Source organism: Acipenser ruthenus, chromosome 1 (genome assembly GCF_902713425.1).
Source record: "Acipenser ruthenus chromosome 1, fAciRut3.2 maternal haplotype, whole genome shotgun sequence".
Lineage (NCBI taxonomy): Eukaryota > Metazoa > Chordata > Actinopteri > Acipenseriformes > Acipenseridae > Acipenser > Acipenser ruthenus.
The window spans coordinates 6,717,097-6,731,666 of NC_081189.1; the positions used below are offsets into that span (position 1 = coordinate 6,717,097).

At 37.0% G+C, this 14,570-nt stretch overlaps 1 protein-coding gene across 8 annotated transcripts in view; it reads right to left on the reverse strand.

Annotated features, from left to right (window-relative positions):
• LOC131697412 (uncharacterized protein KIAA0825-like) overlaps positions 1 to 14,570 on the reverse strand; it is a 108,135-nt gene that overhangs the window by 92,999 nt on the left and 566 nt on the right. For 6 of the 8 annotated variants that reach the window (XR_009307256.1, XM_058986135.1, XM_058986089.1 and 3 more), the window contains exons 2-4: positions 14,085 to 14,122; positions 4,927 to 5,066; positions 796 to 964 (exon numbers count right to left, since the gene is read on the reverse strand). Coding sequence is in view for 7 of the 8 variants with exons in the window: in XM_058986135.1 (XP_058842118.1) it covers positions 796 to 964; positions 4,927 to 5,057 (300 nt within the window). In the remaining variant the exon portion in view is untranslated. Of the gene's footprint in view, positions 1 to 795; positions 965 to 4,926; positions 5,084 to 14,084; positions 14,123 to 14,570 lie in introns of all 8 variants that reach the window. The other 2 variants (XM_058985980.1, XM_058985889.1) reach the window with 1 other exon arrangement.

Genomic DNA, 14,570 nt, shown 5'->3' on the forward strand with positions numbered 1-14,570 from the left:
GGGGGAAGCTGGTTGATGATGGGAGTACTGATATGTTTCCTCTCATGACTGAAACTTTTGATGATGATGAAGCCCAAGATTTCAGTTGGGTAAGAACAGAGGTTGTAAACCACCTCTCTGCTCTCACAGTTCAATTTGACGAGTATTTCCTTGGCGATCCTACATCAAACATTGAGTGGATTCGACACTCTTTTACTACGGAGATCGAGAGTCTTGACCTGCTGGTGACTATGAAAACGATCTCATAAAACTTTTCTGGATGTTTCTCTGTCACAATTTTGGATCCTGGTTAAATGTGAATATCTCAATGTTGCGCTGAAAGCCATCAAGCATTTGTTTAGAACAACGTATTTAGTGGAAAGGGGAATTTCCGGCATGGCAACAATCAAAACAAAATACAGGAACAAGCTTCATATAGGGGATGACCTCAGAGTTAGCACAACAACTTATTGGAGAACCCTTACAGAGGGCAAGCAGGCACAGATCATGCATTACGTTAGTTTTTTTTTTTTTTTTAATAATTTAATTACTTTTAGTATTTGTAAAATGTACTGTTTGGTTTATTTATTTATTTATTTATTTATTTATTTATTTATTCTCTACATAAAATTAAGTATTTTACCTTTTCTAATTTCTTTATGGCTTTGTTTTTACTGGGTGGGTCACAGCTTCAGTATAAAAATAAATACAAAAGTGGTTCTCCAAAAAAAAAGGTTGAGAACCGCTGCTCTAGAGAATGAGATTTTAATTTTAATCAACATGCACCTTGACCAGCTTAAACAACAGCACATTTACCAGGGCTTTTAGGAAGTCCAGTAGATCCTGATGGCCAGTACAGGATGGTTTGAGTGAGCTGAAATTGCTGGGGCTGAACCACTGCGGGTTGTCAGTCGTACATGGCAGCTTCTCTCCGGTCCAGGTATCATTCAGTTCCACCTGCAGCTCCTTCAGTCTCTGTTCAATGCTTACAAGAAACGCAATTGAAATGACTTAGACAGAGGCTTTCAGAAAACTCCTTACACAATTTGACTGTTTTCTAAGTGAAAAAGTTTGTCATTATCTGAAGTGGATGAACACAACATCTGTTTAGATTATTGCACTTCATAATAATAATAATAATAATAATAATAATAATAATAATAATAATAATAATAATAATAGATACATTAAAGAAGGCATCCACAGTTCTGAATTCTGGTTACAGTTAAAGTTCCCCCAAAACAACTTTTTCAAAGAAAAAACAAAACAAATCTGTAATTAATTAAAAACAGTGGAAAATAATATTAAACAATAGGACAGGAGTCTCAAATATACATACAAAAATAATGATAAAAAATCATTGCCTGCTGGTTTTTGTGTAATAAAATGCTGTCAAAATGCAATGCTGGTTACTGTAAGCCCAGATGTCCCTAGATGTAAATACCATAAATTACTAAGAGAGATTAAAAAAAAAGGCATTTTTATTAAATCACAAACTATTGCATATAAAAAAATAATTAATTTTTAGAGGCCTGTTTCATAAAACGGTATACAAATTAGTTTGTTCTTGGCAATGTCTTTCAGTATGAAGTTGCTGGCAGAAAGCCAAAAAGCAGTTTCGCTTATTTAAAAACACAAAAGAGCACCACATTTCTGACAAGCAGTGTCAGTGTTTTCACTTGTATAATACTAATTGATGGGAGCTGTAAAATATTGTGCTGGTGTATCAGCTGACATTGAAACTGAATCTCCTTAAGTGTCCACATTTTAAGACTATAAACAAGATGTTTGATTTCAGTAACTTAATACAATATTGCACTTCTTTTTAGGAATTGTAATTAAAATAGTAATTCTGCATTTATAATAGCCCATATACATGTTTTAATTATTTGCAATAAATTAGTTTAGTGCTCTGAAATTGTAATGTTCTTGAACTGTTTAGCTGGAAAAAAAAAAACAGGTATTTTAGAAACTATAGAGTCCTCTACTATCATTTAAACATTCAATAATATACATTGCAACCTTATAAAAGCATATACCATGGTAAAGAATAGCAAAGGGTACAGTAGAAATGTTCTGGCTATTACTGTCTGGCAAGCACATATTGCAAGTCATTGGAAATGCAAGTTTGCTGTTCTAATATTTAAAGATATGTACACAGGCTTGATCCACTGAGACGTAACACACTTTTAAGAATGCTCAGTCTCCGGATGGCAAATTAAAGACTTGTGAATTAATTAAGGTAGCGTGAGGGGTATAATTAGAAAAGTCCAACTTTTCATTTTGCCTTTTTTGGAATTTGGCTAATACAAAACACAAATGGTCATTTATTTTATTTGCGATGTGGTATCTTTTTTTTACATAATGTGCCTTCCACATACTGTATACCAGGAAGTTCGGTAGATGGACAATGTCAAAGATAGCCCCAAATGCATGACAAGAACCAGTGACCTTCCAACTTAGAGGTGAGTCCACTACCTTTAGACTCAGAAACACCTCAAAAGGATTAACAGTATCAGCCATGCCCTTTGCAAAAATATTGTCTGTATAGCAGAAGGAACCCTGCAACACTACAAAAGGCCTGGGAGGGTTTTGAAAGAAATTGCGATGTTTAAGAATTCTTACTAAACAAATACTCAAGGTAGAGTTTTATTTATTTTTCCTCTCTTCCATCACATCAATCACTTCCAAATGAAATCTAATTGTTTTCAAACCAGAAATGACACTAAAGCCTGAAAAGGCGACGTGACACTTTTATTAGTTATGATGGCACATTTCACAGCTCTGTGATTTACAGAAACCGAATCCACCGATTAGTCAGTGGTTTGACAGTATCTTAAGTTCTCTGTCAAAATTAATTTAGTGTGGGTGGGCTCTGGTGCTGCTGAGCTCCGAAAAGAGGAGGAAAAGATATCTTTCAAATAAGTCTGAGCTTCAGTGAGTTCAAAAATGAATTGCTCTGAAACAAATATCTCCTCGCTATCAAAGGACTCCTTTTTTATTTAGGGAAAGTGAATTACTGCAATGAAAAAGGATACCTTGTTGCCTGTGGCCTACTTAGTTTCTGAGTAGTACAGATCTGGGAGACCTGTGTCAGTGAATACCTGATCGAAGCATGACAAAGATCGGCATGAACTCTCCTTATCTACTGTAAGCCTTTCCCAGCTTGTGAAATACGATGCCCAGCTTATACACCCTGGCCCCAGTGACACTACATTAAATACCTTTATGGTGGCCTCCAGAAGTTTCCAATTTGATGAAACCTACAGGATTACAGCATTTCAATTTGGAAAGCCCTGGCCATTGTCAGTCTATCTTAATCTGCTTCAATTAGGAAGCAGCTCTTAAACAAATCTCTGACATCTGAGTCTGGGTGCTAGCCAATGACTTTGACCCATGAATAGGTTAAAACCTTCACAGGAGTAGATTTCACTTTTTTTTCCCTCGTAATTTGTCCCAGACACCGATAAGTGAATTAGGCAGGTGCATTTCAATGGACCACCCTGAAACGGCCAAAAAAAGGCAGAACCAGTGTATCAGTGAATATTAAAATAAGTGGAAACTAAGAGAATTGTTAATGCAGATATTGATTTGATGGTAAGGCGTCATATCAGTGTGTTGTCTGAAGGGGCTATTGAGGGTTTTGACTCATTTGCACTCATTTGTAATTTATCATCACATACTTTACAGTGTCACCGGTGCAACGTGCCTAAAATAATATATGAAGACTTTTGAAGACAATGGAAAAGACCTAGTCGAAACATTTCTGTTAGTAATTCTAAATTTGCCTAAAATATTTGGGTTGCATGTATGGGAGGCAAATTTATTAACAGTGTTTAAAGATGTTAAGAGCATCAAAGAATCACTAAACCCAATCTGACTGAGTTTTATTTAGCACACAGTCAAATTTACTAGATAATGTAAAACAATATAAACCGATTTTCTATGAAAGATTATTTTATAAGACTAAAGACGTTGACAAAAACGTATCATTTATGATTTTAAAAAGTTGTATTTTGAAATAGTGAAAAGCCATGCAGTTCATTCACATTCTTATAAAAAATGAGAGAATCCTGAAGTAAACATTTCACGATATCATGACCTTTTAGAATAGCTAAACCACTCACTTTTTTTATCATTTTGTTTTTAAACAAAGAAAACAGAAGATATTTCAGATATATTGACTACATATGCTTTTATACGTCACTGTGAACCAGATTGAAGTCAACTACATCACATGATTTCTCAAGAAACAGGACGCAATCGGACATTGCAAACACAGACCTACAAGCAAGATGACAGCCAGCTAGATTAAACAACAGAACTCTGAACCATCTGGAATTTTTTTTTTTTTTTTCATAAAAAGGTAAAGGAAGGGTAAACAAATACTTAAATGGCATGTGTAGCTATGGCTATGTCTTCTTTACTATAAATACATTACAGATGCTATAAATTGAATGTTTAACAATGAAAGCACAGCTTCTGTATAAAATGTTAATTGAAAACTAATTGAAGAAGGGCAATTAATGTCAAATGTCCGTATTTCAATACACATTGTGGGTGTCTAATTGCAAAAAAAGTTTAATTGTTAATGAGATTTGTGAGAAATCTCAAAAGGCAGGTCTCTAGGTCAATTAGGTCATGAGATATAACCTTGTGAAAATGTGGTTCCACTTTCAAAATGCAGTCTTAAAGAAGTACCTGTGCAGAATTAAACCAAAGCCCGCGGTGAAAACTGCAAGCCATTTATCATCAACCTAAGACACTTTCCACACTACAGACCTGTATTTTCAAATCATTCTTATTGGTTCACAGTTCTGTTGCTCAAATATTGTATTGAGAGTTTGTATTACATGTATCTAAAGTTCTAATTACATACATACACTTGCACTATATCCCCAGAGGATATTAAACACAACACATATGAGCCATACATGAAAGACTTACCACAAGGCATTCAACTTCAGCTTCTCCTCTGTGTCATCAAGCACTTGTTGCAGTTCCAAATTCCCAGGCACCCCACTGAGTAAGCAGTCTAAAAACGAATGGTCCTGCAGATACTCTCCCTGCCACTCCATCTCTGGTAGCTGCAAACAAGCACATTCTGCAGGTATAACAAAGTCAAAGCAGTACTATACCAGAACAACAACTGGGGGATCATGTTGTGTCATGTTGTGGGCATTTATTTCCCATTTTACCTCACATGATTTGTTCAACCTATACCCCACTGGGATAAGGCACAGGAGGATTTTGTTGGAGCATTTTTTCAGTACCAGGAATCCACTGGGATTGCATCAAATCTGAGATAAACACTGATAGGTGGTTTATGCAATCCTGTTGTCCCCCCCGTTATATGCTCCACAATTTTGCTCCATCTGTGGCTTATCCCAACTAGAAGGTTGTTTTGCATTGATTTATTTATAAAAGCAAACACAAACTACACTCATAAAAACTACTCTCCAACATACACTGTTGTTATACTTGGTAGGGTGGTGTACAAAAACAGCCAGTCCATGTAAAGGCTGCAAGACTGTAATGAGTTCAAAAAAAGGCCTTTCCTCTTCACTCTTGTTTTAAATAAACAATCAAATACCAGTGCTGTATTCTTTATTACTTTATACTTAACATTTCCTAACAGCAAATTCAGCACTTAGGATGTATGATATCAGCATAGTCATCATGAGTCAAGTGGAATATAATGGAGAATGTCAGTGTCAATTTCACTTTCTCACACTCTCTTCCCTTCATCTCGCCTGATTTTAATAATCCCTGTCAAACCACAAACAGACCGCATTACCGTCCTGACACAGGAGCCTTCAAGTCAGAGACAGAATCTCAACATTCATTTAGCCTTAACAAAAGAAAGCTATCCAGCTGGACAAATATTATTTCCTCACTTGACAATCCTTACAGTTAAGATTGTACTTTATTATTTATTTTTCTTTTATTTTTCTAACAGGATGTTGATGGGAAGTTTGAAAATAGACTTCTTGCACTGAGCAGTTTCATTTATGGGATTAGAAAGCCAACAATTTCATTATACTGAAAAGAAAAAAAAAGCAATATGTTGCACAAAAGGATGCACATCGTCACTCGTCCCTGATAAATGTGAGAGCAATGATGAAGTGTCAAGTTTATATTGTCAACAAAAAACTCTAATTAGGAAGAGTAGGACTAGGGTTTTGTATTATTTATTTTGAAAAAGTGAAGACTTTAGTGTTTTTGAAAGCTGCCAGATCAACAAGACAGAAGACTGATTTATTCACATAGCTGGTGTAGACAGCTCGTGTGCACTGGAAGTTTCCAAGAAGCCCTTACAGTGTACATATACCCATGCACTGAGGGGACCTCACTCTAAGGGGTGACAGTGTTTCTTGCTACCCTGCCAGTCTGGTCCTGTACTTCTCTGTACAGCAGTCACAAAAGTGCCCTTTTATGCTACTGTCTGAGGTGCTTGATCATCTATTGATCGTGTGTTCTTTTGAATTTTCTTTAATTTATCCAGCATTCTATCTACTGTTCATGCCTTTATAAATGCAGAGCAAAAATAATTAATTTACCTAAAAATGTTTTGCATGGTGCCACCCTCACTTACATGTCCTACCTTCTGGTACACTACTATATTTACCCACCCACTCTCTCAGGTCCTCCTACTTAGTATTGTTGGTTGTTCCACCTTTTAGGTTGATGTGCTCTATGGGCCTGCGGGAGGAATCACTACCAGCACAGCTAAGTGCGTTTGGCGTGTCATCAATGTTGTCAAGCAGATCCTGTGGGAAGGCCGTAACGTCTGTGTCTATCACAAGCAGGAGCTAGACACTATCACCACGACCAGAAGGGCACAAACTCTTATCAAGGACTTTGTAATTCTGGACATCCGGACCCTCGGGAAGGACAAGGCCTGCGCGGAGTGGAGGATCGCCGGACTTCAGGACGTGAAGATGGAATAAAGGAAAAAACTGGAACCGCTAGCTCCTAGGAGCGGGACTACGGGGCACCGCTAAGCCTTTTATTTATTTTGTCATGCCAGCATTCCGCCCTTTTTAGCTGGCATGACCGTTTTTCAACGGTGCCCTGGTTTTATGTAGTCTTTTTGTTTCAGTTTTATGGACCTTTGATTTAATTTGAATGTTTTATTTGATTTTGTTTTGTTTTGTTTTATGTATCTTTAAGATTTTTAATGTAAACTATTAAAAGTTACATTTTAAGTGTTTTAAAATTTTAGAATTTTAACTCACTGTTTATACACTGTCCCTTTTCCCCTGTCCCTGTTTTAGATCTAGGTTTATGTTCACTTTTTTAGAGAGCACTCCCCGGCCCTCACAAGCACTGGTTTTTTATAGATGGTTCTTTTTTTCCAGTCACTTTTAAAACAGCACAGGTTTTTTTCATGTTGATTTTAATCTGTGTCTGTTTTAACCATGTACAAAGCACAATTGTCTTGGTGTTTTTAAATGTATTTTAAATGCTTTTAAAACAAAATGTATGTCTGTATGCATGAATGTCATCTTTAAAAGAAATGTAAAATGAATGAAAAAACGAATGGGTGTAAATGTAAAAAAATGTAAAATCTCAATAAAAGAGTATTTTAGGTTGATGTCAGTGGGTGACCGGGCATTTAGCCATTAAGTATCCAAGCTATGAAATGCATTTCCAAGGAACAATGGGGATTCAAATGTTCAGGAAAAGTCTTGAAATGTAATTGTTTACCAATGCTTTATCCAGTTTTATCAGTTTGTTTTTTTGGATTTAGTTGTAGATATTGCATCTATTGCAGCTACATACATAATATTTAGAACAGGCCCGTAGAAAGCAATTTGAAAGTGATACAGCCATACCACGTGAGTCAATAGCAATGTAGCCATGTAGCTAATAAAGTATGCTGTTCAATACTGGGTTTCTTCTGTTAGAATGGCGATTTTATATTAAGAATAACTGAAAATGAAATAAGGAGATTTATGGTTGTGAATTGTCATTTTTAAAACACTCAAAATTGCATTTACTATTTATTATCTATTTAATATTTTTATTATTTAATATTTTATTCTCCTTTATTAACTGAACGTGATTGTCTCCCAATACAGTGTTTTGTGTCACTTTTGAGATTATTGGAAATGTTTCGTTACATTATTTTTCCGTTTAAGTTTTTGTATATTTTGCTTTACTTTAATTTTGTTCCCACTCCAGTAGTTATATAGTGAGAGTGCCATGTCTATTCTATTACAAAACCGAAATGCTGAAAAGCACATATGCAATAGTATTTTTTAGAATATTTGCCAAGCACTGTAAATGCCAATAAGGAAAGTGATATAAATAAGCAGAAATCACAAGTCAAAACAACAACCTTTATTTTACATAGCGCCTTTCAAGAGGAAGCATCACAAAGCGGTGCACATCAAATTGCTTTCATACCAAATAAAATATCACTCTAAAACTATTTAAATAGAAACTAAAACTTTAATACAAATCGGATACTTGCCCAATTAGTTTGTCTAGTCCACGATACATGACCGTATTCTTTCATAGCCTGCTTAAGATCTTCAGCAGTGAATTTGCCAAAGAAATATTAGTGGTGCTCCGAGCCTTCTACAAGCTCGTTGGCAACTTCCACTAAGTTCAAGTTATCTGTTACGGTCTTGTGAATGTGAGGAATTATAAGGTAATTCAGGCGGGCCTGGCTCATGGTTGTAATTATCATCAACCCATTTAAAGTCTTCGATGCAAGATGTTACAACATCAAATGCAATCATGCATGCTTGGTGAAAGTGGTCTTCAACTGAACTGGGAAATGCTGCTGAAGAAGTACCTTATTCAGATCTGCATGGTGCTTTCCTCTTTCGGGGGAGCTGTGGTTCACCCACATCCAGGTTACTGGCCATTTCTATTACATGTTCTCAAAACTTCTGAAGCTCAGCCTTGCTTCTCAGAGATTTTAAAGTTACTACAGTCATTCTTGCTAAATTCTGTCCTTCTGATGCACATATTTCTGGAGATTGCAGAGCTGTGCTGAGGTTATCACAGTGACGAAATAAAACCTCACCAAGAGCAGCACCAAATAGGAAATCAAAAGACTTCATAAGGGAAGAAACACCCAACATTCTGCTTTTAGTTTCTGGGTTTGGACCTCGGTCTTCATGGGCAATCCATGTCTTCTGAAGTATGTCATAGTTATCCAAAACACTTTTGAGTGACTTCCCTTTCACAGTCCACAGAACACGAAGTCCCGGGACATTAGGTGCAAGATTTTTTTTTTAAGCTGTTCAAAGCAAGTTCCTCTGTTGGGAAAGTTTTTAATCAATTTCGTTATTTCATGAGTTACCTCAAGACCAGTTTTGATTTATTTGCACTTGTCAACAGCACCACAGCAAGTTTAAGGAATGTCCTTAACAGTGGACAAACAATGCCTTTGGCTCAGATATCTGCTGTGCCACATCTGACTTTTTTCCAGCCATAGCAACAGTACCATCATAACACGGCCCCCTGATATTTGTGATGCTAAGGTGAGCACGAATCAGAACGTCTCTGATTACACGCACCAGCCTTTTTGCATCAGTTCCCCCAACTTCATATTATCCCAAAAATTCTTTGTGAGCTTCATAATGGTCATCTACCCATCTAACACAAACTACAAACTGTTCCTTGTTGGCAGAATCCCTGGTTTCATCAATCATTATTAAAGTCAGCTGAGCATACTTTCAGCCTCTCATTTTGAATTTCTGCCAGTGTGTATTTGTCTGTTTATTGTTCATTCCAGATAATAATCCTAGGGTCATCGTAATTTGATCGTCTGCATAAAAGTCTGAATCCGATTCATCCCCGTCTCCGCCTAAAGCCAAACCCTGCTGAGCTAAGTATTTTCCATTTTGAAGTATTTTTAAAAAGGAATGATGCCGATCACTCTTCTGTTGTTAATGGACTAATGACAGACATTCACCAGCACCACGGAATGACATGGGAGCAGTCACAACCTTGAAAACAGAATTTTATGTGACACTTTGACAGGTCGTGTTTTCTAAAGTTAATACAAGCATCTTTCCAGCTGCTAAATCCCTTAGAAATGAAAGACGGATCAAGGCAGATTAGAAGTAATTAGTTTGTTTTGATATGCCTTTACACATATAAAGCAAAATGTACACAGTCACTGCTTTCATCGTAATGAAGCCACTTTCATTTATCGAACCAAGAAGCATTGAATGACCTATTTACTACCTGTGTTTTTCCAAATTGCCGTTTTGGAAAATCATAAACCAGTGGCTGATTAGGGTTGTCTGAAATTACTGGGGTTTCCAGTGTTGTGTAAATTTTGCTAAAAAACTTAGACTGGGCTGTATTTTATTCAGTTACAGTATTTTTAAATGATCTGCCTCAGAAGATTACCACCTCTGCATTCCACGTTCAGTAGCCTAGCAACGCTGAAGGTCTAGCACTATTGGCTAAGAACAGAATAGAAGTGAAGGCAACCTCAGCGCTCGTAAGCATGAACGATTACATCGTGTAACAATTTTTTTTTTTTTTTTTGGTTCCTGGGTAGTAAGTGTTATTTCCTAATTGCTTATGTCTCAAAAGTATAGAAAATAGCTATTATTCCCCACAAACTTTGCTTTTGTGACCAGGACAGTGATATTTTGAAATTTACCTATTTTCCAGAACATTCCAGATAGATTCAGTGCTGAGTAAACTTGGAGTAACTTCTAGAACTTTCTAGAACTTTCCAGTAATATAAATAGTAGTATAAATACAGGGGCCTTAAGCCCACCAGTTCAGTTTAGTTTCAGCTGCCTAAGTGGATACATATCTGCATTTTTCTGAGATGGCATCAAGGTCATAGGAGACTTCAAAATGGTGGCATTCCTGACGGGTCTCCAAGGCGGTTTTACCAAGTTTCCCTGCTATCTTTGCCTTTGGGACAGCAGGGACACCAAGGCGCACTACCACAGGCGGGACTGGCCACAGCGGACCGAGTTCTCTGTGGGGAGGAACAACGTCAAGTGGGAGCCACTGGTGGACCCCCGGAAGGTGCTGATGCCCCCACTGCACATCAAATTGGGCCTTATGAAACAATTTGTCAGAGCTCTAGATAAGGAGTCGGCAGCCTTCAAGTACCTTCAAGACTTCTTCCCTAAGCTGTCTGAGGCAAAGGTCAAAGCCGGTGTCTTCGTCAGACCACAGATAAAGAAGATCCTGGAGTGCAATGAATTCCCCAAGAAGCTCACTAGTAAGGAGAAAGCGGCTTGGAACAGCTTTGTCGCAGTGGTTCGGGGCTTCCTGGGCAATCACAAGGCCGAAAACTATGTGGAGCTGGTTGAGACTCTGGTGAAGAACTATGGCACAATGGACTGTAGGATGTCCCTCAAAGACCATATCCTTGATGCTCATCTTGATAAATTCAAAGAGAACATGGGAGCGTACTCGGAGGAGCAAGGCGAGCGCATCCACCAGGATATACTGGACTTTGAACGCCGCTACCAAGGACAGTATAACGAGAACATGATGGGAGACTACATTTGGGTGCTGATTCGTGAAAGTGATTTACAGTATAATCGTAAATCTCGAAAAACTACTCACTTCTAAATCTGTTGTAGTCATTTTTGTATTACTTTAGTATAAATACATGTTAATTTGGATTCATATGTTGTTTTTTTCTGACTTTATGTGAACGAAAAGACACAAATTCGCCCATTTTCTCATTGGAAATAGGTAAATTTCAAAATATCACTGTCCTGGTCACAAAAGCAAAGTTTGTGGGGAATAATAGCCATTTTCTATACTTTTGAGGCATAAGCAATTAGGAAATTGGTGAGGAGATGGGGGAGTCCAAACTGGGAGAAAAATAAATAAATTGGGAACACAAATTAAATAATAATAATATATGGTTTTGAAATGGACAAAAAAAGTGGTACAGCCATCACCGTACCAGCCGTACCGGTTTCTACGACTCTGATTTAGAAGATCGTTTTTTGCCATCCTGTATGCCATACTAATATTGTAATAAATGCTAGAACTTAGGCTGGTGCTCTTGTTCTTATAGTGGCATGAAAAGCATACTGTAGTTGTATGAAAGTAATGTAATATTAATAGATGTTTTATGATGTTTGCAGTCATTCTGGGTGGTTCTGAGTTTTGCTGCTCCAAGCATCATTGATTTCTTTTTTTTCTGTTAACCTGGCTTTGAGCTTGCCTGAAGAAGCATCCTCATTCTTTTTAAATCATGTGACAGTGACTTTTCAACTCTGCTAGCCCCATCTACTCTATCTCCTAATGAGCTGTCCAAACTGAAAGAACATACAGCGTGCATTTCTTCATTTCAATCCAGTGCTCTGCAACTACTGTATGAGGCCATAAAATTGATAATACAGAATCCATCCAGCAACCCAGAGAACAAAAGTGTCATAAAAGTGACACCCTCTCTGGGTATGCTCTGAATCAGACATCAGCATTCTACTGAATTAATATTAAAAACGTAAACTCCAAACAATCTGGATTAATTAGATTCAGCTTTACTATCACATTGTTAGTTGACAATTGTGGGAAAGTAAATGATACACATTAATCTGCCATTCTGCTCCAATCAGTGACCGTCAATAGCACTTTAATATATAGTGTGCATGCTGGGTAAGTGTAAGACTGTTGTGTCAATAGGAACATCAACACTCCTTCTTTCTGTATGGTTAACAAAATTAGGATTGATCCAGACAAGCAATAGGTCACTTGTAACAAGATAAATTCTAATAGAAAATAACATTGTACTTCAACCATCTCAACCATTTCCAATTGCATTGTGGCACTATGGTCAGTAGAGGTGTCAAATTTAAATGTGTTCACGCTAGGGATGCACCAATCTGATTAGAATCAGAATCAGCTATCACTGTCACTATCACTGATTATTGTTATTATTATTATTATTATTATTATTATTATTATTATTATTATTATTATTAGCCCTTTTCAAGGACACAGCAACGCTGCTGCCAGGCTGCGGTCTAGTAAACCTGCTGTGTGGAGATACTTTAAAACAATATAGATTCCAATGAATTTCAAATTCAAAAGCTCTGTCTCAAATCTGTGATGTTATACTTTAACATGGGGCTCAGACCCACAGTTTTCATCTCCATACACATGCCGTGCCAGTGGGTCTCCCTATAATCAAGCAAACTCGGCATTGGTCAGAGCACACTGTCATGGGCGTGGTGGCTCGAGGTAGGTACAATCTTGTTTGTAACTTTTTTTCTGTTGTTGCAGCAAACTTTTAATCATGGTAACGCTTTATGAAAATATGTTCTGTTTATGCATAACCACCGTTTGTATGCTTGGGATTTTCTGATTCTTTTTATCATCTGCGTTTCTTGGTACCTTCATACCGGTAGGCCAGTGTACATGGTGTATAGCCTACATGCATCTACATTTTTTAACTGTAGCTTTAAATAAGGATCTCGGGTAGAAATTATTCTGAATGGTTACCGTGTTTGTGTTTTATGTTAGGCTATGTGTCTGACATGAGTGTGTTTGATGCACATTACTATTTACCGTTTTGTACAGCAAGTAAAATGTGTTTGTGCTGCGTTCAGTTTAAGGCATCAATACATTTTCAGGTGTCATATTACAACTTCAAGTGATGGTTTACAATATTAATAGTGAAAAAGAAAACAATATCAGAATCAGTATCTGCCAATTATTGATTTGGAAAATCGGTAATCGGAATCGGCCCAAAACAAAATCAGAATCGGTGCATCTCCAGTTCACACTTCAGTTTAGTTTCCTACGACTACATGTTTAACCATTCACTAAATGAGTAAGATAAATGCAGAGATATCCGTAAAGAATATAAATAATACATGGGTAACTACAGTTAAAGTAGTTGTTGTATAGAGCGGATCAATGGCAACACATTATCTGTATTTAAAAATAGTTTAATAATAAATGACATGGCTGGCTCATCAACGCCATGTTGTTGAGAAGAGTGCTCCAGGGTAGTTGAGTGTGATAGCATTCACCTCCCAAGACTTTGGTCCGTGCTGGAATGACCCATATAACAAATGACACCATTGTATCCAAACCATGTGAGCAGGTCTGTTATCTGAATAAAGTTCTACTACAGTAGTACTTACCGGTGCTGCCACAATTTTCCAGGGTTTTTCAGTCAAATCTGGAAAGATAAAGGCGGTGTAGACAGAGGAAGATGTGTGAAAATTGCTTAAAAACACTCCACAGATGTTAACCTAATTTCCCCACCATGCCCAACCCTATTTGACCTTTTGGGCTAGCTGCAGTAGAGTAAAACAGGGCTTGTGTCGTTTTTTGCTGAGATTTTACCTCACGTTTTTATTTATTTATTTTTATTTTATTTTTTACCAGAAATGATACTATTTACAAAATCTGCTGTTTGTGCTACCGCTAAAGATATATTAACTGAACCGGTGCACTTCAGTAGTGGAAACACATACATTTTATTTAAAAAAACAAAAAAAAAAAACGACATAAGACCTCAGAAGGTAGTTCATACATAAGCTAGTTCAATATAATTTCATTACACCTCATGATCATTATCTTTTCAGAATCATGCTAGAATCGATTCCCTCGGACAAAGGCCCTTC